Below are 26,548 nucleotides of genomic sequence, written 5' to 3'. Positions count from 1 at the left end.
ACACACACACACACACACACACATCCACCAATGATAATTGTGTATCGGCTAATTACAGAGAGCTGCTGCAACAGGTGTGGGACCCTGCACCTGGGGAAACAGTCATCTTCAGTCCGTGTGTGTGTGTGTGTGTGTGTGTGTTAGGGAGACAGATAGCTGGTGTGTGTAACTGAACTTGTGGGTGAAAGTGTGTGTGACATTGCGTCTGCGTCAGCGCTTGAGATCACAGTGAACGGCGTGTGTGTCACATGCTTACTAAACCTTACATGTTACTTAATGCGCTCAGACATTGGTCACCGTATCGTGTCATATCATACAAGCAGCGTGTATCTCTACCCGTCTGAACCCCGTCTGTGTTTCATTATGAAGCTACAGGCTACATCTGTTTGGCATTACTGGAAAGTTGAAATTAGCACACAAACGCAGTCTCACTTCTCATTCGCTCACCACAGCGAATTTCAATCGAGCGTGATTACAATCACTTAATTGATAAATGTAACCACGGAGAGCCTCTTCTCATGATTCATAATCTATAAGCAGCCTCGCTCAATGCACACTAAGAAATTGGGGGGAGACAGACAGAACCGGGGGCGACGGTGATGATGCAAGCAGGGGGGGGGGTCTCTCACGGGACTGATGCATTTTTGTAGTCTTTTACCGTAAAGGAATTCATCTGTGAAGCTGACCGGAAGAAAGGCAGCCAGAAGAGGAGGGGCATGATGATGAAATCAAGTTCGTAAAGCCGTCATATAGAGCTTCACTTTTTAAACAAAGAAAAGTGGTTTCCAAACAAGTCTGGCCGACTAGACAGTGAAATTGACTGGATATTACAAATTTGTGACAGTTCAAGTTCAAGCCGAGCTCTTACTCACTCCTGATGATGTCACCCGTCTCATGTCTGTGCATGACAGGGGCTCGCTAATTTGTGCTTAATGAGCTGGACTTTTTTACGAGGTGAGGGATGTTTCAATAATGAAACGGGGAAACCCGACCAATCGGACCACTTTAGTGCGTCACATCGACCCAAGGGAAATGAAAGTCTCCCCTGCTCCTAACTCACCTTGACAACAGTTTCACATTGGTGAAGGTGCCCCTTTGTGTGTGGTCGACACATGGTCCCATTTGCTGCCTGAGTCACGACCTTTTCCTAAACTACTGCCGTTATTACAGGAAACGGGAACGAGCCTTCGGAGCAGACAGTAGCGCCGGTCGAACAATCATTTCCTTCGTCAAGCAATTCTACCTGCAGACTCATCGTTTAACATCAGAGGGGAACGAGTCCTGCATTGCCACCTTGTGGAATATTCCTTTGGTGTTTGAAGTCAAAGTGGGTGCCAAGCCCAAGGGGGCCGGGGCTGTGGGAAACAAGCTCGGCGAAGTTAATGAGAAAATTGTTCGTCTTTTAACCTAGAATTCGGTATTTTATTAAAAACAAGTTTATAAACATAAATGAAAGCCAAGTTTAGCAATCAGGACAGGACAACATCGCATGCCCTGACAGACATGCTGTTTCTATAAAGACACGGCAAAGCCTTTACATTTGAAAATGTCTAAATGAATCAATTGCTATGGAAACGTTATGATACAACAACAACAAATGATTAAACGAAAGTATATCCAGTGTGCCTGTTTGTTTGTCTGTGTAAAAATCCTTTTCACTGAGACAAATATGGGCATCCTCAAAGTCGAGTCCGCTGATTGGCAGGCAGCTCATCCTGGTCGAGTCCCCACAAGAAGGTGCGGAGACGAGTCACTTCCTTTTGCAGCTCAGGGCTGGGGATTGGCTGGGAGAGGTCAAGGCGGGGGGTCTCATTCGGCAGGATCAGAGGAGGGTGATCCAGGAAACTCTCAAATATGTCTGGAAGATTGTAAAGAAGCAATTGACCCACACATTATGTCACTTGCGCATAACATTTTGTTGGGAACGTTTTTGAGCATTGCATGATAGAATGTTTTGGAAAAAATAATGTGTCAGTTGCACATGAAGTGCTTGAAGTATTATCATGAAACTGTGTAGAAGGGAGAAGCACAGAAGGAATCATTTAATTTTGAACTACATCCTGAAGAAAAGCACATTTTTGCTTGAATACCTATGAAACAAATAATGACACCAAAGCAATTCCAAATTCTAAGGCCAGATTTTCATGGACTTTGAGTCCTACTAGGAGGTTGAAACTATCTTGGGACTTCTGCTTTTGGGTGCAATGGCATCACATGTAAACTGAACTTCCTGTCTGAGTGCTGTCTAGTTGAACTATGCCTTACCTCCACTAAGCTCCGTGCCTGGTGGAGGCGCCCAGGATGCAGGTGGTGCTCTGGTTGGTCCCAGCTTGTAATGAGTGAGGAGGTGGTGCAACTGCGAAGGGCTCAACAAGACATGATCCTCCAGCAGACTGGTCCAGGATGACTGGAAGACAAGAGGTCCATAAGGAGCGGAAGATGACAATCTGAGAGGAAACGCTCCATATGTGGCGTTTCTACCTGGATAAGTCGAGTCTTGGGAATGCAGAGGAAGTTGACCGTGACTGACAGCTTCTTCATGAACTCGGAGGCTATGTCTCCTAATCCTGCCCCTTGTAGCCAATCCAGAACCAAGTCCAAGTTTGTACGGATCTGAACTGCTCTAGACCACGAAAACAGACCATCTAAAGGGAGAGAACAGAATAACCGAATGACCTCATCTGATAATGTGTGACTCAGAAGAACTCTGACCTCCAACGTGAGAGATCTTTAAAAAAAAAATTAAAAAAAAGGAAATGCAGTTACTCTAAACACAAGCCCATGTGCAAAATGAGAAAAGGAGTATTAAAATGCCTTTATTATAGAGGCTGAATCAATAAAACAGCAACTGTTTTCAACCGCTATGTCCCCATCATCACTCCAGACACTTTTTTTCCATATCGCTGAGTGGATTTGCGATGAAGATCTAGTGGTCAAAATATATTGGCTTTTCTAACGTTCTGGCCACTTTAATGGTTCAGCCACTATAATAAAGTGTTTTTAATATTTCCTTGCCCATTAAATACATTCACCTCAGATTGCCTTTTTCTTTTTCTATGTTTTCCTCCACTGTTTTCCAAGTCCACCCAATATATATTTAATCTACATTGCATTGCATAGAGCAACCAGCCATCGCTAGCAAAACTTCTGCAAGACTTTCTTGGTCGGGTACGGCCAGCTTCTTATTCTTAGCAAGAAGTGAGATGTGTCTTATGGCTATAAGTTGCATTGCTGATTAATAAGTCTCTGCTACTTGTTCACGGGCTCTCTTCAACCTTCGCCTTCTCACCTCTCTCCAACAAAGTATTGAGCAGGGAGGTGTTGGTGAAGAAGAAGAGGTAGCCAAAGGTTTGCGAGGTGAGGGGTGGGGACAGACACGCCTCGCGCGACAGCATCAGGGAACAGCGATACACTTCCATTAGCCCGGCAACTTTGGGTGGCAAGGCGGACACGTCGTCCGCCTCTCCTCCCCCTTCTCTTTTCTCTTCTCCCTCTGCAGCCCGGACGGCATCCTTCTCCTTCTCCTCACTGGAGAATGGGTTGGTGTCCAGGAGAGCTGGAAGTAGTGAGTACAGGGTCTTTGTGGACATAAAGGAAAGACAGGCGATTTGTTCGATTAAAAAGGATGTTTGATTAAATGAAAAGGAAATAATAGACACTGCTGGATCGATCGATTCCCAGCGGTAGCATCCTGCTGTCTTTGGTAATCCTCTAGCATCACCATGAGATTTATAGTTGTGGCTAGAATTGAAACATCTCTGGTGCAATCGGCTGGCCTTTTTCTGTCTCTGTCAACAAATGCATTTTCAATTTGTTGATGAATGCAATGAATAAAGAAAGATGAGAAAAAAAGAACCATATTAAGATTTAAGAAAGACATGATTTCATTTTAATTTTAAGACCTTTCATTCATTTGCAGTTTGTCAGCTGGGTCATGCATTTAAAATGGAAAAAGGCTTTTTTTTTGGGGGGGGGGGGATATTTTTTAGCAGTGACTATGACAAAAAATGTCTTACTGTATAGAAATAACATCTCCTGTTGGTTTGGATCAATGATTTTATTTTTTATTTTTTTATGCTGTACCTTGGTGAGGTGATACACACACTGTTGGAAGGTGTGCATAATGACATCATCCAACTGTGCCAGAGCCTCTGAGCAGGTATCCATGTCGGCCGTCAGAAGTGGATCCCCGGGGGCTTTAGAAAATGTATCATTAAAATAAAGGTTCATGTCTGCTTATATTTCAGATATACCTTCCTGAAACGTTGAATTCACAGTGTTTGTAGGTCACTCTCACCTTCGAACTCCCACTCTTTCTCCATGGCTTCTACTTTGACCTGGAAGAAGTTAAGGAGCTCTGTGGCATTTGACATCCAGAACATCAGGGGTCGAAGGTCAGATGAAAGTTTCAGGACATTTAACGTGCTTATCTCGCCCTCTTGCTCTGTGGAACTAGACACATTTATGTAATGCTGAAGTTATGTGAGCTTTAAAACGATTGTGAACATTCTCCTGTCAGTGCTTTGTTGTAGGAGTGAAAATGGATTGATTTCTTTGCTCAACTGTATTTAAACTATTTTACAACATCACTGTCTCACAATGCTTTCATCACACAACAAAAATTTACCAAAGACACAACAGAATTGCGCAAATGTATCATGAATCAGTCAGGGAGAGATCACGAAATAGAGGGAGCATGACGTAGATCAAAAATGTTCTTACTTTTGCGTGGGATGCTTATCCCCAAATTCCTTAATGTTATCCTGTAAAGAGAGTTGGAGACAGAAGAGAGGAGAGACATCTTGACTTAGTGTGGGCGTGGAGCAGGGGGAGCAGCGTCTGGCCCTGAAGCCAGGACAATTACAGCACATTTTCCAGTAGAATGGCAGTGACATCAGCTCATCCTCTCTCCTGTCCACAATGTAACAGGCCACGATATGTCTGCCTGATGATTTTCATGCCTGACTTCATTTGGCACCTTCAATCTGCCTTGCAGGAATAATTATGCAAACACTCCAGAGGTACCATCAAGCCCATCAGGGGACAGCAGTGGAAACCTAAGCAAGGCAGAGCTTTAAGAAATGTATTCCATCTTACTCAAATTGAATAATTGCAAAGTTTGATCTTCCTCAGAATGTTTCAAAGTTAATGTTAAATTCGCAGCCGTATTTATTCATCGTGCATACCAACAGACTGATAAGCATCTGGTCTGACTCTAACTAACGGGTGATTCTCAGTTCAGTCTGAGCATGACCATGTTGTTATGCAATACTGTCCCAAAGACATTTTATTGGTTACTTTTTATGAGCTATACAGATATTTCATTACCTTACTTAAAATGCCTAAAAATAAACAGCAGCTGAATTACAAGACATCGGAGCAGGACATTTATTTACATGATTGAAATGAATAATTCATGCAGCAAAATTATTTTACTTGTCTAGTAAGCTTAAATATATATTTGTTCCGGTCTAGACATAAGCACACTGTCACACAAAAATGTGTAAATAACTTTCACAACAAGTTCATCTCATATTTACAGATCTATTTCTAGAGTTTTTCCACATTAGTTGTTTTTTTTAGCCTCACCATTGTTCAATGGAGAAATATGCACTTTCTGTGCACTACTTTAGCTCAGAAATAGTTGAATGGATGGATTGACACATCTTAAAGGATAAAATCCTTAGGCCCACCATGAGTTTGACATTTGTTATTTTAGCTGAAATTCCTAAGTAATGTAATTCAGACATTTATATTCCTCTTAGATTGAAATCCTAATGATTCTGGTAACCTTTATTTAACGTTGTACCATCATTGGGGCAAAAGTTCAGTTAAACACTCTATGTAGGTCATGCACTTTTTGTTCTGTGTTAACTTTTCAGACAATCTTAGCATATCTGTTGTTAACAATCACACAAAACACGGCTTTGCCTAAATATTTACCGCAGAAGGATAACAGGAAAGTTATCTGACATGCAGCAAAGCTCCATTGTTCATCCAGCCGATGGTGCAACCCTAGGCTACCAGGGCATGTCATATAGAATTTATATTTCATATATCACAATTCATTGTTTTTCACTTACCCAAACAATTTCTTTAATCAGATTGGCTGACTTAAGTAATATTTGTGGTGTGAGTGTAGGGTCCAGGTGTTTGGATGCATGATCTATCATGATTGATAGGAGATAAGCAGGAGCTAAAGGCCCACCCCCGGAGTCTGGAGAGGAATTTTTGGAGATTATCTCCTAAGAGAAAAGTGAGGGATCATCAAGGCACTTTCTCTAGAATGCAAGATCATTTGCAGTGCGGTTGTTTGTACGTTTATTCTTCATCTCTCACCTGCAACAGGGAATCTGTATGACGGGGGTGAAAGTTCAGAACTGCCTCGGTGGATCCCAGGTACTGCCTCAGAGCTTCCTGTCTGTCCACCAAACCTGAGGGGCAGCAGGCGGTGGAAACATCTGCCTGCCAAGGCAAGGTCAATGCCAGAGGTGGAGCCGGAGTCACACGGGGGTCACGGTAGAGGAAAAGGAAGTGTTTCCCGAGACCAATCACATCCCCAGGCTTTAGGACTGTCTCCCTGTAAAGGGCCAGTCCATTGTGCGTGACCTCACCGCCTCTGAAAGGCCTCATCAGAGCTAAAATCGAATAAAATTAGATTGACACTTGAAAAAAGGTTTTTAAAAAGCGAGTGCTACGTGTATATATGTGACTGTTTTATTACCTTGACCAGTGGGTGTCTCGGGAACAGCCGAGTCTCTCCTGACCAACAAGTGTCTGGCCAAGAGGTCGGGCGCAGAGAGGAACGTGTCCACCTTCATAGACTTCTTCCCTTTCCTTTCCCTCTCTCTCTCCTTCTCTCGCTCCCTCATTGTAGGTTTTCTCCCAAACACATGCATATGTCCCACCATAATGTACAAAACAAAATCCTAAACAAAAGACAGTTGAGAGTAGAAGAACGTCAGGGAGGTCTGTTATCTTAGAAGTTTTTTTTTTCCACCCTCCATCTTTGAGATGAACAGAAAGTGGCTGATAAGGTAAGAAGTGTGTCACAGTTTGCAACTATGGAGACCTGAGTGAGATCATTGTGTGCGAGTGCGAAACACAGTGGGCTTTTGTACTTTTATTGCATAATGATAGAGGGAGGCATTGTGCTGCTTTGAGGCGGTTTTGTGCAGAACGCTGAATAGGAGCGGCTTTGAGAGCAACGTAAACCTTGATGGTACGTGGCGATTAAAGACATGTAGGTATGATGTCATCTAAAGAGTGCGTGCGCGCACGCACGTCTTCACAAGCCTGTGCAACGCGTCTGTTAGTCAGCACGTTGATATAAAGTATTCCATGCTTTGTGTGTGTGTCTGTGTTTCCGAAGTTTACCTGTACGTGGGTGTTGTTTTTAAGTGTTTGTGTGTGATATCATCTGTAAGCATGTCTTGCCTTGCTCTGATCATAACCCTGCAGCAAAAGGAAGTACGGCCGGTCGGTGGGTGGAAGGATTAAACTTTGTGACATCACTTCCAGGTCACAGTTTGAGTAATCGCTCTCATCCTGTGGAGGTTGGTTTGTCCACCCGACCTTTGCTTCAGCTTTTGATGCTCTAATCTGAAAAAGAGATGAAGGTTCAAGCACCAGACGCTTCGAGGTGTTCCGTTTAATTCTCTCTGCATCATCTTCCTTACCTCCCCTGGCAGTGGGTTGATCATGCTTATAATGTTTTTCCTGTCCTGTACCCCTCCGTTGTTGTTGGCTGGGTTACTAGAGCCAGGTGGATCTTTGCTGACGTGGTTACCTTGGCGACGCCGCAGACTCAGGTTCATGTCACTGATGCTCCTCCTGAGCTCTGTGTTCCTACCGCGGTGGCCACGCTCGCTCTCTTCTGCTCCGCCCCCTGATTGCATCCTGCTTTGCCGCCAGCGCACACCTGTTGACAGGTAACCAGAGGACTGGTTAGTCTAGAGACCGACTAGGTAAGTGTTTGGTTGTTCCTTTGTGTGCGAACACACTTTCCTGTTGCGTCTTAAGCATACCTTGACAGTTCTCGCCCTCCCTCTCACGCTCCTTCTCTCTCTCCCTCTCTTCTCTCTCATAGTCTTCCTTTCGTTGGATTTCGAAGCGTCGCTCAAATCCGTCCTTGGGCCGCCACATGTCCACTAACAACAGAGGACATTCCCACGGGGCAACGCTTCTCCGGCACTCTGTCTCCCACTTGAGAGTTCCATCTGCCTGCTGGATGGGTTTTCCAATGACATCACATAACAGGAAGTCCTCCGGGCTGTGTTTCTGAAGAACTAGAAGGTAATGGAGGAAAGGAGGGTAATTATTTTTCCATAATGCTGTGGTTTGTGTTTGTATTTAGCCAGTCCCAATTGGTTAAAGATATTTGGGCAAACAATTCCCAGTAATGGGTTGCTGCAGCGGTCCAAATGGAAGAAAGTTTCCCCCTCTCATACCTACTACGTCATCTGTTTCCTCCCTTTCTCTCTCAGTGTACCGAGTGATGACCTGAGCGATGAGCTGCCTGGCTGTAGAGTGGACGTTGGCCAGGAGGGAGCGATAGTTCGCTCCGCTGGAGAGGGCATCGCCGTAGATCTTGATCAGTCCTGGGGCAGAGGAAGAAGCAGGGGGCAAGTAGTGGTGGGAAGAGGGAGCAGCTGAATGAGCCCAAATTTCCCTCTCCCTCTCCCCAACCGCCCGGTCCCTGTCGCTATTAGAGCGGCCACGCAGAAAGAGATGGGAAAGACGCTTTGTGCGGGACTGGGGTCCAGCAGGCCGTGGCCTGAGGAAGGCTGGAGATGGAGATGGGGACGGGGTAGGGGAGGCTAGCGAGGGGGTCGAGTTAGAAAGGGAAGAGGAAGGAGCCGTGGGGGCCTCATGGAGGGAGGTTGCATCAGAGCTGGTGGTTGACCTGGAGCAACACAGACAGAAAGAGGGGAGAGGAAGGAGAAAGGAAGGGGCCAGTCAGCTGTGAATTATGACTGACTAAACAAGGGCTAAAATAAAATCAGCAAAGGTTACAGAGTTGGAAGGATACTGATGACAGTGGAAGGAACACAAGATAAGAAGTACACAATACTTATCCGGCACTGAACTCCAACGGAAACTAGAGACTCTAAGTAACATCCATACCCTAACAACAAATACACATGGAATAAAAAAAACAAAAAAACCCAATCAAGATAAGAAGTGAGTTTGGGAGAAGTTCAAACTAACTTGACAGAGATAGCGCTCGGCCAACGGCCCCCTAGCTTGGCAAAATGTTTTCTGGGTGAGTTGATCCACAGGCCCACTGGGAAATGGAGCTTTCTGAAACGAGGACTTCCAGACCCCTCCATCTGACAAAGAGAGAGAGAAAAAGACCTGCTGACACTAAGAACAAATGCCGCTTTTCAAATTCATAATGTGCGCTATGTGTGTAAGATACTGCAAATGTCACGTTTCCCCTTATCTCTTATCCGCCTGCAGAAAGTAATGACGAATATTTATCATCAATGACCGGATATAAACAATAAAACAATGGCCTGATGTCACCATCCCAAAAAAAAAAAATATCAACAGGATACCTACAGCAGTCATCAACATGGTGCAAACAGACGGAAAGGCATTAACTCAAAACATCCAACCAGCCCTTGAAAATAGCGAGTTTGTCACCATCAAACAAACAGGAAGTGCATTTTCTAGGACTCTGGTTCAGCTTACACTGATTGGGAGAACCCACTCCAAAGGCCACTCCGTGTCTCAGAGAGTAAATTATGACGGACGACACTTTCTTTCTTGCCATTACTGGTGGAACTTAGTGGCCTATACGAAATACACTGCCCATCTCGGAACCTTGAAACATCAAACCTAAAATCTGGTCATGATTTTTGACAAGCGCCTATTCCGCATGATCCATGATGCAACATTTTGAAATGCATGAAATCAGTGCGATGCAAAAGTCAATCGCTTTTATGTATTTGAATGTGAGAACACTTACCCTTCTGATCCTCCTGTCGTGCGCTACAGAGTTTTTTTCCCACCACTACCAAAATGCAAAAGTATCCAGCTGAAAGTTATCTAACAGCTTTGAATGGTTTCTTTTTCCTGCAGAAAAATGCCATTTCTCAAAAGACCTAAGTGTATCATAAGTCTACAGATACATATCTAATTCCTATTTCATATCTTCTTTAACTCATGAAATACTCGTTTCATCTGACTGAACAACATTTGGTCCCTCTCGCCATCTGGCTCTGAGCCTCTCTGGGTCTATAGATAGAGAAACGGGCCCATTGTTCTAAGTGACAGAATTTCCTTCCTTTGCACTGGACAACACCTATATCCTGACTGAGTTGGGGGGTTGGTAGAAAGCAAGAAAAGGGTGAATTTATACAGAGCTGAGCATCATCAGGAATCCTATGCACTCAGTTCTACGCCATATTTGAAGCTAGATCTATATGTCTTTTTCTCAAGCTGGATTAAACAGAAACCGGAGGTCACTGTTTCACCCGAGAGGTTAAATGACATCACAAAGGAAATCAGTTAATTGATTTGAAATGATGAGCATTTTATGAGAACATGTGTTACAAACACAGAAACCAGTTGGAAGTTTTGCTAAAAAGATGAAGGAAAACATACAGTGACAGGAAGTTACAGAGACATCTGTGAGCGTTGAGCTTGTCTTTCATAGAAAGATTGTGATGGGAAGAGAAAGTAGTGCCTCCATGTCTCAGACCACAAACTATATCCTCCCAATTCTGTATTTTTAGACTGAATACAATGATAACCCTCCTCCCCTTTCAAACTTTCGGCTTGTGTAGTATAGTTGCAGAATTGAGTCCTGAAGGTTTGGACACAGGTGAGTTGGGGATAGTGATGGGAAAAATGAAGAGCCATGAACCAATGGGGCCTCTCAGCCCTTTGCTTCACTTAATGGTTCATCAGTGAAGCCTCGAAATGCTACCATCTGCTGTTGATTTTAATATATTACAAATTCTAATAAAAAGCTGGTACTGTAGGGATGGTAAACGTGTTGATCAGGTTGATGTGTGATGGAAGATTTCAGAGTGGAACATACTCAAAGCCTTTTAGTATGTTCCACTCTGAACTATTCCATCAAAGGTTTGGAATCAAAGGTTTTGAAAAAATGACCAGACATATGCGAATTCTTGTCAATGTCAATTCATAACTTTTTTCATTCATTTTTATTCAAAAATGATTTCTCCAGCGTTTTGGGGCTGAGACGATTTATTTTTTTTGCTCAGTATCAGAATTCAAAAAGGTGGAAGTAATGTGATTGTTGCTGACAAATGACCCAATCCATGAAAAAAGAGTTAGGGAATTATGATAATGTGGTCTTTGAGCGAAGCCTCGGTCACGTCGTTTGAGTGTTTCTGGCAGTTTTCTGGGAACGGGAACTGAACATCAACTGAAGATGCCCGGAAGATTGAAAATTAGAAAGACAAAAAACGTCCTAGCGGGTCCAGCTCGCCACCTCTTGAAGAGGAGTCTGGGGTCGGGGGAAAAAACCTGACCAAAAAACAAGGTCGAGAAAAACCCACCATGAGTATTATAAACAATCAAATTATTTACAACAATTTCGGTACGTACTGTGCTGGCAATGACAATAAAGTGACAAAAATATACCATAAATCAGTTACTAGTAAAATTTCATAACGCTCATAAATATGTCAATACATCAAAACAGTTGTTTAGGTAAACATACATATACAAATCAGCAACACTAAATCACAATAATTCGAAACATTTTAGCACCAGTGGTAGCATTGGCTAACAATGCTCCATGCTTTTCAATGGCTCTGTTAGCATTATCGTAGCACTTCATTAGCGCCTTTTGCAACACACATAACTAACAAACAAAGGAAGGTATCGGCAAACGGCCAATAGTATAAAGTGTATACTACACACAGTTTAGGCCTTATACTATATACAAATGCTGTTTAATTTCTGCGTTTGAGTCCCTATGATTAGTTTTAGGCACTTAAAATGCAGACACTGACATCAAAACAAAGTTATCCACAAACCCGGAAGTAGCTACCGTAAAGAACAGGATGTTTGTTCACGGATACAGCGAACATCCGGTTTCCCATTATCCTTTGCGCGTTGCCGAAGAAGGACGTTCCAGGACTGCACCGAGGACACATCGAGAAACGTCCAAGGTTAGCTGTTGATAATGGCTGAGATTGGTTTTATTTATCCTGACATTATGTATATTTAACCTAATTTGTAATATAGAGACCACTAAGCGGTGGGACATTCACGCGTTGTCATTGTTTTGATAGTCGACTCCGTGCGGATATGCTGACAAGTTAGCAACTTGCTAATAACTGGATTTAGCTAACCATTTTTGACTTGCAAAGCTACACAAACTATGTTAACTTGAATTGATGTGGTCGTGCGATTCTTGTAATTGTTTTGTCAAGAGATGCATATCCCACTTGAACATTATGTTTGAGCCTGATAATTAAGTCGCACAGAGTACAGGCTACAGCTAGTAGCCTAAACAAGGCTATTCTGGCATTAGCATCCACAGCTATATTGCATAGCGTATTGTTGGGATTACAAAGATGACGATGTGACTAAAGGGTCATTTAATGTGCCCAATTAATTCATACTGTATGTTTTCTCTGCCGTTCAGACCTCTCATTTCGTTGGACTAATAAAGATGGCTGAAACCATTGAGGAGAAGATCAAGTGCTACAGGACAGCTCCATTTGACGCCCGATTCCCCAACACCAATCAGACCCGCAACTGTTTCCAGAACTATTTGGGTGAGGATCTGGATCAATAAATTGAAGCTACTTGACTGTTTTAAAAGGATAAAGTGTGCAGATGAAAATGAGAGAGCTCAAAAAAACTATGGCGCATCAATAGAAAATCAAGTCACTTAATTTTTGGTTAGAAATTATATTGTAGCTACTTTCGCTAAAAACAGGAACTTTGTATCATTATAACATTGATGATGTGAAGTAGATGCAACAAACGATGCACCTCTGGTTTGACACTTGTACAATAGCATTTTTGAGACTTGACATATAGTTATGCTTGTACTCACTTAGATTTTTTTTTTATTAATCAAAGTTTTAGGATGAGTGATCTGTCAGATGAATACCTTTTGAACTTTTTTTTGGCTCCAGACTTCCACAGGTGCAACAAGGCCCTGTCAGCCAAAGATCAAGATGTGGCTCCCTGTGAATGGTACCAGAAGGTTTACAAGAGCCTCTGTCCCACAAGCTGGGTAAGTTAAACCGGCAGTTCAGAGTACATTACCGAGGGCAACCAAATAATCTTTCTTTGTAAATACCTTTTCATACTGATAATTAAGACTAATATATATAGCCCAGACAGGCCTTCACCTGATTTCCCTTTTTCTGGTATGCATATTTACTTCTCTAATTTGTTTTGCTCTTTGAAAATTGAGCTTTTTTTATGTTTAAGTTTGTCTGAAGTTTGTCAAATCCTGTTTGTTGACATAGTTGTGCTGAAATGCATACTTAAGTTATCTCTCCCAACAGGTTTCCAATTGGGATGACCAGGTGGAAAATGGATCTTTCCCAGGAAAGATCTGAAATCTCCGGACTCCTTCTGAACAGGATCGTCCACTGTGGGAGATTTCTACTTGCACCTGTACCTCTGTTGTGTGTTGTTGGGCATATTGAAACAGATTTCAGTCATCATTATTATTGATCTTACTGTTACTAACTTAAACATGCACAACCTTTTACGCTGCATGTTAGCGTCTGAGGTTTTTCTGCTGTCTCTATTGTAAAGTACCGGTCAACATTGATTTATCAATAAATACAATCTGGATTCAATTGAAAGGATGTTCATTATTCAATTTCAGGACTTTTTTGGACTTGATTTTGGGTCATTTCTCCAAGCAAATCATTTTCTTGATGTTGTTAACTGTAACAAGACAAAACAAGACTGAGGCACTGCCACTGATTTTTATAGTGTTCAGTGACTGACATGTTCAGGGATGAGCATAGTGAAAATATCTTGCAATAATCCTAATCCTAATTAAGATCTTTGTTAAAAGCCAGGGTATTGAAGGGGAAATATTTTACACAACTCCAAATCATTATGCATTCCGTGTCTTAATATCAAGACTTAAAATATCCAGTAGAGGCTTGTAGTTTCTGGATTAACCCGTTGTGCACGAGATAACATCCTACACCGACACAGTATAACCCTCGTGTGTGTGTCTCTGTTGTGCTACAAAGTTTTTCCAGAAGGTGGCAGTGGTGACAAAACCACAGGTTCTATTGACTCTGAACTAACTGTACATTATTCATGCTAAGATCTATTGGTTTTTATTAACTTTAGTCGCAATCCTTTACTTGACACTGGAGTACTTGGATTAAAATGTGTTGAGGCAGTGTTTCAAATTGACATCTTGAGTAGTGGGAGGATTTAGAGCAGGCATGGGCAAACTACGGCCCGGGGGCCATATGCGGCCCGTTGGGCTTTTTAATCTGGCCCGCCAATCTTGTCCAAATTATATTACTAAATACAATTGTATTATAATTAAACCTCATGTGTCATTTATATTAGCTCACACAAATACTCCATCCATCAGTTCCTGGCCCGGCCCCTCTGTCAAATTTTAGAACCAATTTTGGCCTGCGAGTCAAAAAGTTTGCCCACCCCTGATTTAGAGGCCAGGATTGTTGTGCAGCCAGTGGCTGCGGTCTGGAAGACAAATGCAATATTGGAACTGCACGTTATAAGCTTACATCCTCTGTGAGCGAAGTAGAGAAATGACGGTGAAGTCCTGGAACAGTCTGAAAATGCACAGGTTCATGGTATGATATATATTAAACTGAAAATGACAACCTGTATTTTTTTCCTCATTAACTTTGTGATTGTGTAGTTGAGACAGATGTGGGTTCAGCAGTAATCCTTATCATGCACTGAAACGACCAGCGCCTGCTGCATGATTCTGATGACTCTGGGTTATTACATACAGTATATTTGGTATTTCTCCTTACATAACGCCCATGTAGAAACACTCCAGTAGAATGGTGAGCATTTGCCAGCCTTACAATTTATCTGATGGACCACCCCGCCCGCCTCCAGCATGCCAATAACACAATCCTGGTCATGTTGCCCCAGCTCTGGCATTCTTGTCCTCTAAACAAGGACGCGCTCATTCGAGATCACTCGGCTAAAGACATTGTGGGTATTTCTTCTAAAGATTCTCTTGCAAAAATCAGTTGAGTGACAAAACACTGTATGCTGAGAATGATGACAAAGCCTGCCTGAAATACAGATGTTTAATCAGATAGAGAAAAGGTTCAATTTGGCCACAGAATGAATTGTGGAAGCTCCCTCGAGTGTAGATCTGTCTTTGGAGGGGCAGAATATCAATGATTTATAAGATGCGACAGTCAGCCCTGCTGTCTTACGATTCAGTGTCTAACGCAGATCCTCTGTTAAAGTTGAATATTTACCACACATGACATGAGCCTGACTAATAAATGTTACCTCTTTACCCCTTTGCCAGGGACTTGTTCGTTATGTGTTGATCACATTCCCATAATATGTCATTTTAAGCGTGAATGTATTGGATTTACTTAATTGTAATGTATTACAGAATTGCCGCTTTTACGGTCAGGTCACGGTTGTAATGTTCCTATATTCTTATATCTTTGCCACATCTGCCGTTGTCGTGCCATTCATCTCAGCTATGCTGTGATTTTGTCCTGACATGTCAGAAAGGGTTTGTTCTCCCTTCTGTTAGCTGAACTCTGTAAAACGGACACAAATATCAAGTTTGTGCCATGAAATGTAAAAACTCTTTGAAGAGATTCTAACAACTTTAAAGAGAGGTTATCTGGCGTCAGCATGAGTCGACAAGTGTTCAAACACTGGGTGGCGATGTTGTGCCAAAATAGTGAGTAAATGTTACACTAAATTAGCGTGTAACAAGTTTGCCCATCAGCTTTTAAATAACTATTACCATACTGATCCGGAACCAGTAGGAAATCAATGTGTGTGTGTGTGTGTGTGTGTGGGGGGGGGGGGGGGGGGGGGGGGGTACAAGTATAGTGCTGCAAGAATTTAGGGGATGTCTTCCCTCCTCTCTCGTTGTCCCTTTATTGTTTAAGTGATTATTTCAAGACTGAATACAATATATGTTATTTTACAGAGTGCAAATGTGTATAAAAGTATAAGGAAACACCCCCACGTTGTTTTGGAAAGGTCTTCCTCTTAAAAAATGTCAACGTATAGCAGCAGTGGGGTTTCGACATAGGGCTCTGCAGGTCATGGTAAATCATAACCTGGTCACTATGATCAGACATACCGGTAGTTTAAGACTAGAGATGTGCATATTTGGTCTTTCCTGTGGCATCATAGTGGTTTTTCTTTCACATGTACTTTAAGAGTGACTCGTTTAAATATGATGCAAGAGTAATGAACTTTAAGATGTTGTAATGTCCACACTTACTTGACTTATTTGGTTCTCGGGCTACTTATGAACTAATGACACGCAGACATCTTAAATGGATATTGGATGTTTTAACTTATCTCACAGCAAATCAAGTCTACCTCCGGGTACAAATAAAGTAACCTTGAACCTTGAAATCTTTCATTTCTAATGATAATTTCACTATTTCTTTTCATGCCATCCACCTTCCTCTTAGGTGCTGCCCCGGGTATTTGCAAATATTAAAAGTGACATTATTAACACAATCAGTGGATTTGATAATAATCCCAGTTACGCGGATCCATGCGTCTGGAGAATTTGTCAAATTCCAGACTGGGATTTAGGTGGGCTGTGAAGATTATCTGATGAAGAGTTGGAAGGGCTTCCCATTTATTTACCTCCCACTGAGCCGGTCTTATGATTTCTGCGTGACCGGGCTTTGTTTCTGACCTCCGTGCACGTCGCCTTTTGTTCTCGCGCTCCCAGTGGGATGCAGCCAATGGGCAGCAACAGAGACCGCTTTCTGTTCCTCCATCTCTGCTGCATGCGCACCGCGCGCACACCCGCGCGCGCACGACCCCCATCCTGCAGCTGAGCGGAAATGCGGAATTACAACCTCGGACGTGGAAACCCGAAATGACCACAACGCCTCCGAATGCGCGCGTTAGTACCGCGGTAAAGTGTGCGTAAAGAAGAAGCGGCCGGAGAACGTGTGAACCACGTTGTATAAAACACACACACACACACACACGCACACGCACACACACCGATGCACTCAAAGGGCTGCACACTTGTCACAACAGACATCCCGACGACACAGTTTATTGAACTCAGAAAACGGTAGGCTGCAAGTAAGTTTTAATCTATTCATCTTTCTAATTTGTTAAGTCATGTGTCCATGGTACCTGATTTTAAAGTTATATATGTATTTAATTTTAATATAAATACTGCATCACACCCAACTCCATCACAACCTACGTGCGTTATTTTAGGAGGAGTTATCTTTTGACTTTCTGGTTTTACTAATTAGCAGAGGGAGGAGATTGAGTCCTTTTTCAGCTCCGGCTCCGGCTCCTGTTGAATCCATTTATTGCACAGCAGTGTCTGACACTAGGTCTGTAGTTTACAGTCTACTAGAATGAAAGCTGATCCTCCACCTTGACGCTCGAGCTGTTCAGATAAACAGGAATTCTGGAAGTCGTGCAGTGAATATTTGCTCCCATGTGATCTCTTGTGTTTGTTTATTGTCAGGTTTCCCAGCCGACTGTTTGCACAACGCGTTGTGTTTATAAGACATAAGCTGCAGCTCGGAATAACAGGAGCTTCTGAAGAGCTACTTTTCAAAGAGGATGGAGCGGATGGGCGATGAAAAGGTAAAGATAACCTTTTCTTTTGCTGCTATAGAGCTCAGTGGTTCAACATTTAGGGTTATGTAAAGCCACTTTCAGTCTTTAAGACCTGCTGAGCGCTACACCTGAGTCTCAACCTGCTTGTGCCATTCTTTTATAACACCTCACAATGAATGGAGTTTGTCGTTCTTTACTATCACAGTCCTTGAATTCTGTAGCTTTCCTTTCATAGAGCACTAGATGGGAGTCAGAGTCGAGTGTTTTTTCGTGAACATGACTATCAGGGGAAGAGCTGTGAACCGGCTGGCCAGTGACAAGTTTAAACTTGAGTGCGTTTTTGTGTGTGGCTTTTATTTACACGCTGCGTAGAGGTGGAATGAGGAGTCTGTAACAGGGCGATATAAGAGACAGAACACTGGATCAGGGCGTGTTGCCTGTAAGAACGCGGAAAAGTTCAGATTTAAATTTCTTTTGACAACATTGAAAGTGAGCAAGCTATTACTATCTGCATTTGCAAACCGCCCATGTGGTTTGCCTTTTGATAATAATAATAACGCATTGATCTTATATAGCACTTTTCTGGGTACTCAAAGACGCTTTACATGGTATGTGCATTATTCAATCACTCCACACTTGGTAGGCTGCCAATCTCAGCCACCAGTCCTCCTGACCACCACCGACAATGAAGCGCTCACTCATTCACACAGGCAATGTGAGCGAAGCGTCTCGCCTAAGGACACAACGACAGTGTACACATGTGCCCGAGCCGGGAATCAAACCGCCAACCTCTCGATCATAGGACGACCCGCTCAACCACCTGCGCCACCGTCGCCCCATAGACGGAAACCTTGTTACGACTTTTACTTCCTCTAGATAGTCAAGTTTGAGACATATATTGCTTGAGGCTACTTAATTGTCGTTATGTAAACCCCCCCCCCCCCCCCCCCAAGACACAATGAATATTAATGAATATTAGCATTCACAAAAAAAAGAAAGAAGAACACAAATATTTTATTATTCCAGATTTTTGCCATACATTTTGCAAGTATTGCAGTTTTCCCCCTATCATGCAGCCTGAAGAGCAAGAAGACATGTCTGTGCGACCCAATAACGCCTTTGCTCGTTCAGCCACTCCCCAATGGACGATGTCTTTCCAAAGCCATTTGGCATGCAATCCATCCCATCTAGAGATTACTCAACACCAGCATGTCGCTGCAGATACTGTTGCTCATTTCACACGCACACGCATGCAGCTATGTGCAACCACAGCTACGTGCCCACGTGCAGTTTTTCATGCATGTAATCTCCTGTTCAGCCACATTTTCTATTTGCATGTTTATAATGTGTTTGTTCTATTTCTGGAACGTTGTGTTTCCTGTTCTCTGTCACTTTATCAAGCCTGCAGCGTTTCCTGTGTCACTTTGTCTGTTCTTCACACACTGTCCCAACGACTGCAACACAGCAGAGCATCTTGCTGTCCTTGTTATATGTCACGAGAAACACACTGTATTATAATTACAGCTGGCATAATGTGTTATTATCATTGCATGTTCATTATATCATGTAGTGTTTTGCTCTGATCTATGCCATGGGTCATCCTAAGCTATTGAGCATGTGATGGGAGCAGCCGCTAACATCAGGCACCGAAAAAAACACGTTTTGAATTTTTAGGTTTTCTATTTGCAATTAAGAAAATTAATTAAAGGATGCGATTGATAGGATAAGAGAACAAACATTTTGTCTCCAGACGCATTCTTGAGTTCTCCAGTGAACACGCTGTTTCATGGTGTCTGATGACGGATAGTGTTATCTGTGCAGATATTTGGTTTGGTGCTCCTGGTGCTTGTCGATGTAAATGTTTTTTGCTAGAACAGCTTGTTCTTCCACCCACTTGATTACAAAGAATAGCACATCTACCGGCATCAATGTTTCTCCGACGGTGCATCCTGAATGATTGAAATGACTTTTTCTACGTGGATGTTGGTCCTTGATTATCACAGGCTGGATTCAAACAACGAGGCTTTGCAAAATGTGTCAAATGGTTGAAGTATTGCACAAAACGTAAAAGAGATGTAGTCCTTGGATCAGTAGTTAAATCAAAATAAAACATCATTTGGGATTACACCTTTCCTTCCATACCTCCCCACTGTAGACTTTACATCTTTCACCCATTGCTCTGTTCTGCTTTGTTGGAAACCTTTACATATTTCCCTCCACAGCATGAACAGAGAATAATATTGAGCGTATTAGCTCGTTATTATGAGCTAAACCCACTTTAATTCCAAAACCAGCAGGGAAAAAAAAAAAAAACACACATTCACAATGGTATTCGGTCGTATTTTCTCTCTTTAGCTGCTTACTGAGAAATACCTCGGCGCTGTAAACCGTGGCGCCTGTGCTGTGTCGTAACACCTATAGCGCAGAAGCACAAACGAGGGCGGGCAGATGCAGAAAGACTCATTGTGTGTCGTCGGTGCCTCAATAAACAACAAGAGCTTTGTGGGACCAACACTGTGGGGGTGCTTGTACATAAACTCCATCTGTTCACTCTGCTAATTTTCCATTTGTGTCTCTCAACAGCCAAAGCAGAAGGTGACCCTGTACCTTCTCTACTCTGTTTCAACAGCGGTCATCGGCTCGCTCCAGTTTGGCTACAATACAGGGGTCATCAATGCGCCAGAGCAGGTGTGCTTGCATCACCGTAGCAACACGGCTGGACACATTCTAGTCGGAGGATATTAATAGATATAGAATTTGTGAGTCGGCCTTATTTTTGCTAGTCTGGTCTAACGTCAGAGCGCAGTTGACGGGAACTGATAGAAGAGCTCATGTGCATTGATACAAATGTAATTGATAAAAGCCCTCGTGATGTTTTAGGTAACACTTCCTCAGCCGCCTCTCATTCCATGTTGCTGTGCTTTGACAGAAACTGCGCAGGTTTTTCCAGAATGTGTCGATCGAGCGATCTGGGGAACCTTTCAGTGCAGGGGCCAACACCATATTGTGGAGTTTTGCTGTGGCCATCTTCAGTGTGGGAGGCATGATCGGGTCGTTCTCTGTCGGAGCCATGGTTGACAAATTTGGCCGGTGAGAACATCGGGATTTAGACGTCTGCGGTACCAAGAGATGACAGACCGTAAATCGACCGGTCCTGAATTTATTAGATGAGATTGAAATGGGGGGGGGGGGGGGTTAGTTGAGAAATTCATTAATTAATAGCAAAAACAACTTTTTATTGCAGCCATCCTTATTAACACTACTCGGACATATCTTTTGTGTTTATTTATTTTGATACCTTTCTGTAATTTCATTAACTGTGACCTGCGTCATTTCTTGTCTCCCATTCGCCAGGCGCAAGTCCATGATGCTGGCTAACATCCTGGCTTTGCTTGGTGGGGGTCTGATGGGACTGTCGTCCCTCGCTCGATCGTATGAGATGGTCATTATTGGCCGGTTGATCATCGGCGTGTTCTGCGGTCTGTCCACGGGACTCACGCCGATGTACGTCGGTGAGATTTCGCCCACTGCTGTACGCGGCGCCTTCGGCACGCTGCACCAGCTGGGTGTCGTCATTGGCATCCTGGTGGCACAAGTAAGAATCTGTGGGGTGTTACTGGGATTTTATTATTATTAATGCTTGCTTCTTTTTTTTTTTTTTACACAAGATAAAGGGAGGCATGGTCAAAAAGCTGCATCCAAAAAAATATATAATATACTGCCATCATTTAGAGTTTGTATGTTGTTTCTAATATAAAGTTCATTGATCAGCCTTGAGTGAAAGGAATGTGTGTGATCACAATAACAAGGACAGCTATTGTAATAGAGAGCCACAGTTTTGTAGTATTGAGAATAGCAACTGTAATTAGAAAACTGCTAATAATATTATTGATGTTGATCCTGATGATGTCAGTGAGTTTCATGCATGATCCCAGCGGTGGATCCAATCACACTCCACGGTAACCTGCAGGACCCAAAACACACAAGAACTGAGGATGAAGCCAAGCTTATCACAGGCATTAAATAAACATCCCAGTGCATCATTGGGAAGTCATCCAGCAGTCTAAGCCGATAGCAACATAGCTAAGCGCCAGCCTTGTAAGCTTTAGAGAAGACGTCTGCCTCCTGGGCAGAAACTGGAAGATGGAGAGGAGCCCGACAGCATAAGCTTCTGGCACGCCTTCTACTTTTGGAGATTATTATTTTATCAGGGAGAAGGTGAAGGGAGGTCAAACCCAGAGAGGTGATTTCTCACACTGGTTCTGGTCAAAACACCAAAAATGCATTCTCAATTAACTTGAGAATCTTCAGAGAATTGAAGATAACTTGAAAAGTGGGAATAACAAAAGTTCAGCATAGAAGTAACAAATGCAAGGATTGATCTTCCTGCATCTTCTTTGAGATGGAATGATGTTTGGGATATTACAAGCTGACAGTCGGCCGAGAAGAAGAGAAAAAAAGCTTTTTTAATTTCGATAGTTTTAAATACTAGATAACTTTATTTTTCACAGTCCTTACATCTGTTTATGTTTCTTGATAAAAGTACACAAGTACAGCCAGAATCTTAAGCCTGATAAAGTCAAGACAGCCCCCCCCCCCAAAAAAAGAAATGTTTAGTGGGCTTAACAAGCACGCTGTAAATAAACAGTCCACTATAAACACTTCCTCCGCTGGCATCTGTGTGTTTAAGATCTTCGGTCTAGAGTTCCTGCTCGGCTCCGACGCTCTGTGGCCCTTGCTGCTGGCGCTCACCATCCTGCCTGCAGTGCTGCAGAGCATCATGCTTCCATTCTGCCCCGAAAGCCCCCGCTACCTGCTCATCACCCTCAACAAGGAAGAGGAAGCAAGAAAAGGTCAGCTGTGAAACAGTTCACACTATGCTAACAAGATGGAAACATGATTTTTTAATGAGACTGCACTCGAAAATAACTTGAATTTTTAATACAGTCCTTGAAGAGAGCTGGGCCCTGAATGCATCGTATGCTGGGTCTGCTTGTATTAAACCAGAGCCGCTGAATGTGTTCAAAAAGCCCTTCCCTTCTTATATTTTCATAATTCATTCAGACAGTCCTTTCTGCTCGTCCACCTCCTCTGCTCTCTGCAGCTCTGGTCCGTCTGCGCGCCTGTGAGGATGTGAGCGAGGATATTCAGGAAATGAAAGAAGAAGGGATGAGGATGGCTATGGAACAGAAAGTGACGATCCTTGAGCTCTTCCGTTCCCGTAACTACCGCCAACCGATCGTCATTGCCATCGTGCTCCAGCTGTCTCAGCAGTTTTCCGGCATCAACGCCGTGAGTGAATATTACACCTGCAATGCGAATACGATTGGTTGGAATAAGCAGTAACTCCCCCCCCCCCCCCCCCCATCCCCCCACCTCGGCTTTCAGGTCTTCTACTACTCTACAGGTATATTTGACACAGCTGGCGTTACTCAACCCATTTATGCCACCATTGGAGCCGGAGTGGTCAACACGGTGTTCACTGTTGTTTCTGTAAGTGGGTGGCGACACATTCCGGGTATTATGATGCTTATTGGATCATTAATAATCAAGCATTAATCGCTTTCTTGTGTTGCTCCAGCTCTTCCTGGTTGAGCGGGCGGGGCGAAGGACTTTGCACCTGATCGGACTCGCTGGGATGGCGGTCTTCGCCCTCATCATGACCATCTCCCTGTCTTTGGTGGTGAGTTGGGTTCCCACGACTCTCCTTCTTCTTCTTCTTCTTCTTCTTGTTGTTTTCCCGTTTCTCCCTCATTACATCACCTCCTTCCTGTGTTTCTGTCTGTGAGCAGAAGACCAATCAATCTCTGAGCTACCTGGCAATAGTTGCTGTGTTTGGCTTTGTTGCCAGTTTTGAGATGGGTCCGGGTCCCATCCCCTGGTTCATTGTGGCAGAGCTCTTCTCTCAGGGGCCCCGGCCGGCAGCCATAGCCGTCTCTGGTTTCTCCAACTGGACCGCCAATTTCCTGGTGGGACTGGGTTTCCCAAAGCTAGAGGTACTGAGACATTTATGTCACTAAAATCTTCAAGCAGTAGAAATTTGATGTCAAAATGTCATGTTTCTTGCTTTCTCAGGAACTTTGCGGCCCTTATGTCTTCATCATCTTCACAGTCCTCCTCGTCTTCTTCTTCATTTTTACTTTCCTGCGTGTGCCTGAGACCAGAGGAAGAACCTTTGATGACATTGCTCGGGGATTTGCTGCCGAAGCAGGAAAATCCTTCCAATCCCAGATGCCCGAGTCGATGGCCGTCAGCCCTCCGGGGAGCAAAGACGCCGCGCCCTTGTCCCCCACAGAGAAGGTCCCGATGGTGGCTCTTCCACAGAATCCATAAGTGCCAGACGCAGACGAGATGGTTCAACAAGAGTGTTTTTTTCCTAACTCACATATGATGAAAGAGAGATGAGATAGTGTTTAGAAAAAGGCAAATTAGTGTTTTAATGCAGTATTATTTTTTGTTAACATGTTTTAGTGTTGCTTTTTCAAATTAAATAGTGTTTTAAGGAGTCAGCCATGGCATGCGTAGTCCTACTTTAAAAAGGGGCCACGCCTCACTGAATTACTGCCTTTTAATGTTTGTTAAACACGGACGTTGCCATGCGAGATGATGAACGCGTGTTCCGTGTTAAGTCCTCAGCTTTTCCCGGCGTTACATTTTGAGGTCAAACGTGCAAAAGCGGCTTTTGGAGCCTGGCTGTTTGACCTGAAACAAGACTGACCCGACGTCCTGTCTGGCCGCCTGATGTGCCTCGAAGCAAAGGAGGACGAAGAAGCAATGTTGCAACGAGCAGACAGAACGGCCGTGGAGAATCTGCTGCAGTCGGTGGAAGAGACATACTTTGTCTTATCCTGGAACACAACGTACCATTTTTGTGATTTCAGAGGGGATGCATTCCTCCTTGTTAGTAAAAGGACCAAATATAACACAAATCGACTTTGTTAGCTGCCATTCCTCTCCATCCAGGAGCAGCAGAGAGCGAGAGAGAGAGAGCGCATCGACAGGGAGGTTGCTGCGGCGCATCGGTTGGTCTGTGCTGTTATTCCTGAATCATGAGTCCTGAGGTTTGTTCATCACTGTGGCTCCGACATCGTAATGACACAGTGATGGTTGATGATTTGATGGTGCTACCTGGGTTCTGTACAAAAAGATACATTTAAAAGGCACTGTGGGATTGAGACGCTTATGCAACAAGATGTTTACCATTGCAGATATTGCTACATCATTAGAGTAAATGAATAAGAAGGAGGGCGGTGCAGTAAATTTGTGGTGTTTGAACAAGCACTGTATGTTGTTTTGACTAGAATGGGATATAATTTAGCCTTAACAATGGCTTCATTGTCTCAGAGACGGAACTCAAACCGTGTGTTATAAGCTTTCCTTTCACTGCCAAGAGGACAAATTGTCGGAGCGTGGATTTGAAGAGATTCAATGTGTAACACTGTGCCTGTTAATCAGCCTCCAACTGAAAATGCACTTATGTATCACGGTACTTGAAACCCCTTTGACACCTATAGAATCTCTAAAATGTCAGATAAAACCGATCGGCGGTTCTTGATTCTTGTTGTTTCTGCTGAATGTGTTTAAACTGACGATGACACGTATCGCAAGCACTAAGATTTAAGCCACATGGTGTGGTGATTTGGAATAAAAATCCTAAACAGATTGTATTTATTTCAGTGGTTAAAGCACAAAAAAGATCTCATCAGTGGAGTTTGTTTCCAGCACGGACTGCGTTGTGATCGCCTGTTACGGCACAGTATGCTCATGAGTGGCAGAAATGATGTTCTTTAGATGTGTGCACAGTCATAAGCAAGCACGTTTCACCTTTTGAGCTTAGCCGCATTTTTATTTGCACTTCCGACTACTTTCTAATGATTTCTTTAGATGGTTGTGACCCTGTTGCATGTAAATGAGCTGTGTGTCGGGGGGGGGGGGGGGGGCACGGTTTCATCGTTTGACACACACGGTCGGTCTCAGGAATGTCGCCATCTCACTCCACGATAGACAAAAGTCTGACAAAAGACGGCCTTTACTGTCTTAATGGCTTTGGTTCCCCTGCTGTAATAATATGAGTTGACATTTGCTTTGAGAAACAAACAAATAAATAAAGTTATCCACCTTTTAAAGGCCTGTGCGGCTTGAATTACGTGAGTGGTCTGTTTTGTTTCTCTCTCTGCGATGCAATGAGTCAAAGTACATTTCTTCTCATGAATAGTTCACGTAACTATGAAAGGCTGTGAACGTGTGAGAGTTTTGTCTGGTACTTCTGCACGGTGGTTTTTATTCCTTTCTGCACCACAGCGATAACCATAAAAATTTAACATTCTGAAACAGAGCTCACGATTTGAGTTTTCACTCCAACTACTGCTGAACGTTTAGAAAATTATGTTCACGATTGCTTTGACATTTTGTTTTTAGGAGTGAATGCAGGAGGAGGAGCCATGAAGTCCCATTTTTGCATTTGGACAACATTTAGAGATTCACATTTTGAAGGGAATATTTTCACCTTCAGAGAATTTCTTCTGAAAAGAAAACATTCGACTAAATTACAGACTTTTGTTCTGGTGCATATTGTTTATGCAATTTAAAGGAAAACAAAGCTGAGCTGGAATTAATTACTTTTTAAAAAATTGTCAGAGTATTTCACATAGATTTATAGTTTGAATGACAGATTTGCTCCAGTAGATCCCACGACCCCGATTTCAGAAAATGAATGAATGAAGCTAAGAATGAACAATGTCTGCAGTACAGCACTCTGACCAGGGAGCGGCGTGCACGG

General features: G+C 43.2%; 3 protein-coding genes across 3 annotated transcripts; 2 read left to right on the top strand and 1 right to left on the bottom strand.

Moving 5' to 3' along the window:
- Window positions 1–1,419: 1,419 nt before the first annotated feature.
- Window positions 1,420–9,335, bottom strand: rasip1 (Ras interacting protein 1). Its single transcript, XM_068760403.1, has 15 exons — window positions 9,211–9,335; window positions 8,451–8,905; window positions 8,028–8,288; window positions 7,680–7,921; window positions 7,438–7,602; window positions 6,725–6,929; window positions 6,340–6,638; window positions 6,084–6,245; window positions 4,723–4,763; window positions 4,298–4,452; window positions 4,084–4,196; window positions 3,290–3,578; window positions 2,482–2,645; window positions 2,266–2,407; window positions 1,420–1,858 (listed from the first exon to the last, which is right to left on the bottom strand). The coding sequence occupies exons 1-15, from the start codon at window positions 9,330–9,332 to the stop codon at window positions 1,680–1,682; spliced, it is 2,994 nt and encodes a 997-aa protein (XP_068616504.1). The 5' UTR covers window positions 9,333–9,335; the 3' UTR covers window positions 1,420–1,679.
- Window positions 9,336–12,075: 2,740 nt separating this feature from the next.
- cox6b2 (cytochrome c oxidase subunit 6B2) lies at window positions 12,076–13,808 on the top strand. The gene is made up of 4 exons (XM_068758904.1): window positions 12,076–12,152; window positions 12,632–12,764; window positions 13,131–13,231; window positions 13,509–13,808. Exons 2-4 carry the CDS (start codon window positions 12,659–12,661, stop codon window positions 13,560–13,562), a joined length of 261 nt encoding a protein of 86 aa, XP_068615005.1. The 5' UTR covers window positions 12,076–12,152; window positions 12,632–12,658; the 3' UTR covers window positions 13,563–13,808.
- A 3,749-nt stretch (window positions 13,809–17,557) lies between these two features.
- Window positions 17,558–25,882, top strand: slc2a3b (solute carrier family 2 member 3b). Its single transcript, XM_068759737.1, has 10 exons — window positions 17,558–17,796; window positions 20,353–20,457; window positions 20,699–20,859; window positions 21,124–21,364; window positions 22,460–22,622; window positions 22,874–23,061; window positions 23,158–23,262; window positions 23,351–23,452; window positions 23,562–23,765; window positions 23,845–25,882. Exons 1-10 carry the CDS (start codon window positions 17,773–17,775, stop codon window positions 24,100–24,102), a joined length of 1,551 nt encoding a protein of 516 aa, XP_068615838.1. The 5' UTR covers window positions 17,558–17,772; the 3' UTR covers window positions 24,103–25,882.
- Window positions 25,883–26,548: the final 666 nt, after the last annotated feature.

Source organism: Brachionichthys hirsutus, chromosome 3 (assembly GCF_040956055.1).
Source record: "Brachionichthys hirsutus isolate HB-005 chromosome 3, CSIRO-AGI_Bhir_v1, whole genome shotgun sequence".
Taxonomy (NCBI): domain Eukaryota; kingdom Metazoa; phylum Chordata; class Actinopteri; order Lophiiformes; family Brachionichthyidae; genus Brachionichthys; species Brachionichthys hirsutus.
Note: the sequence above shows the minus strand (reverse complement) of the source record. Positions and strands in the feature narration are given on the sequence as shown.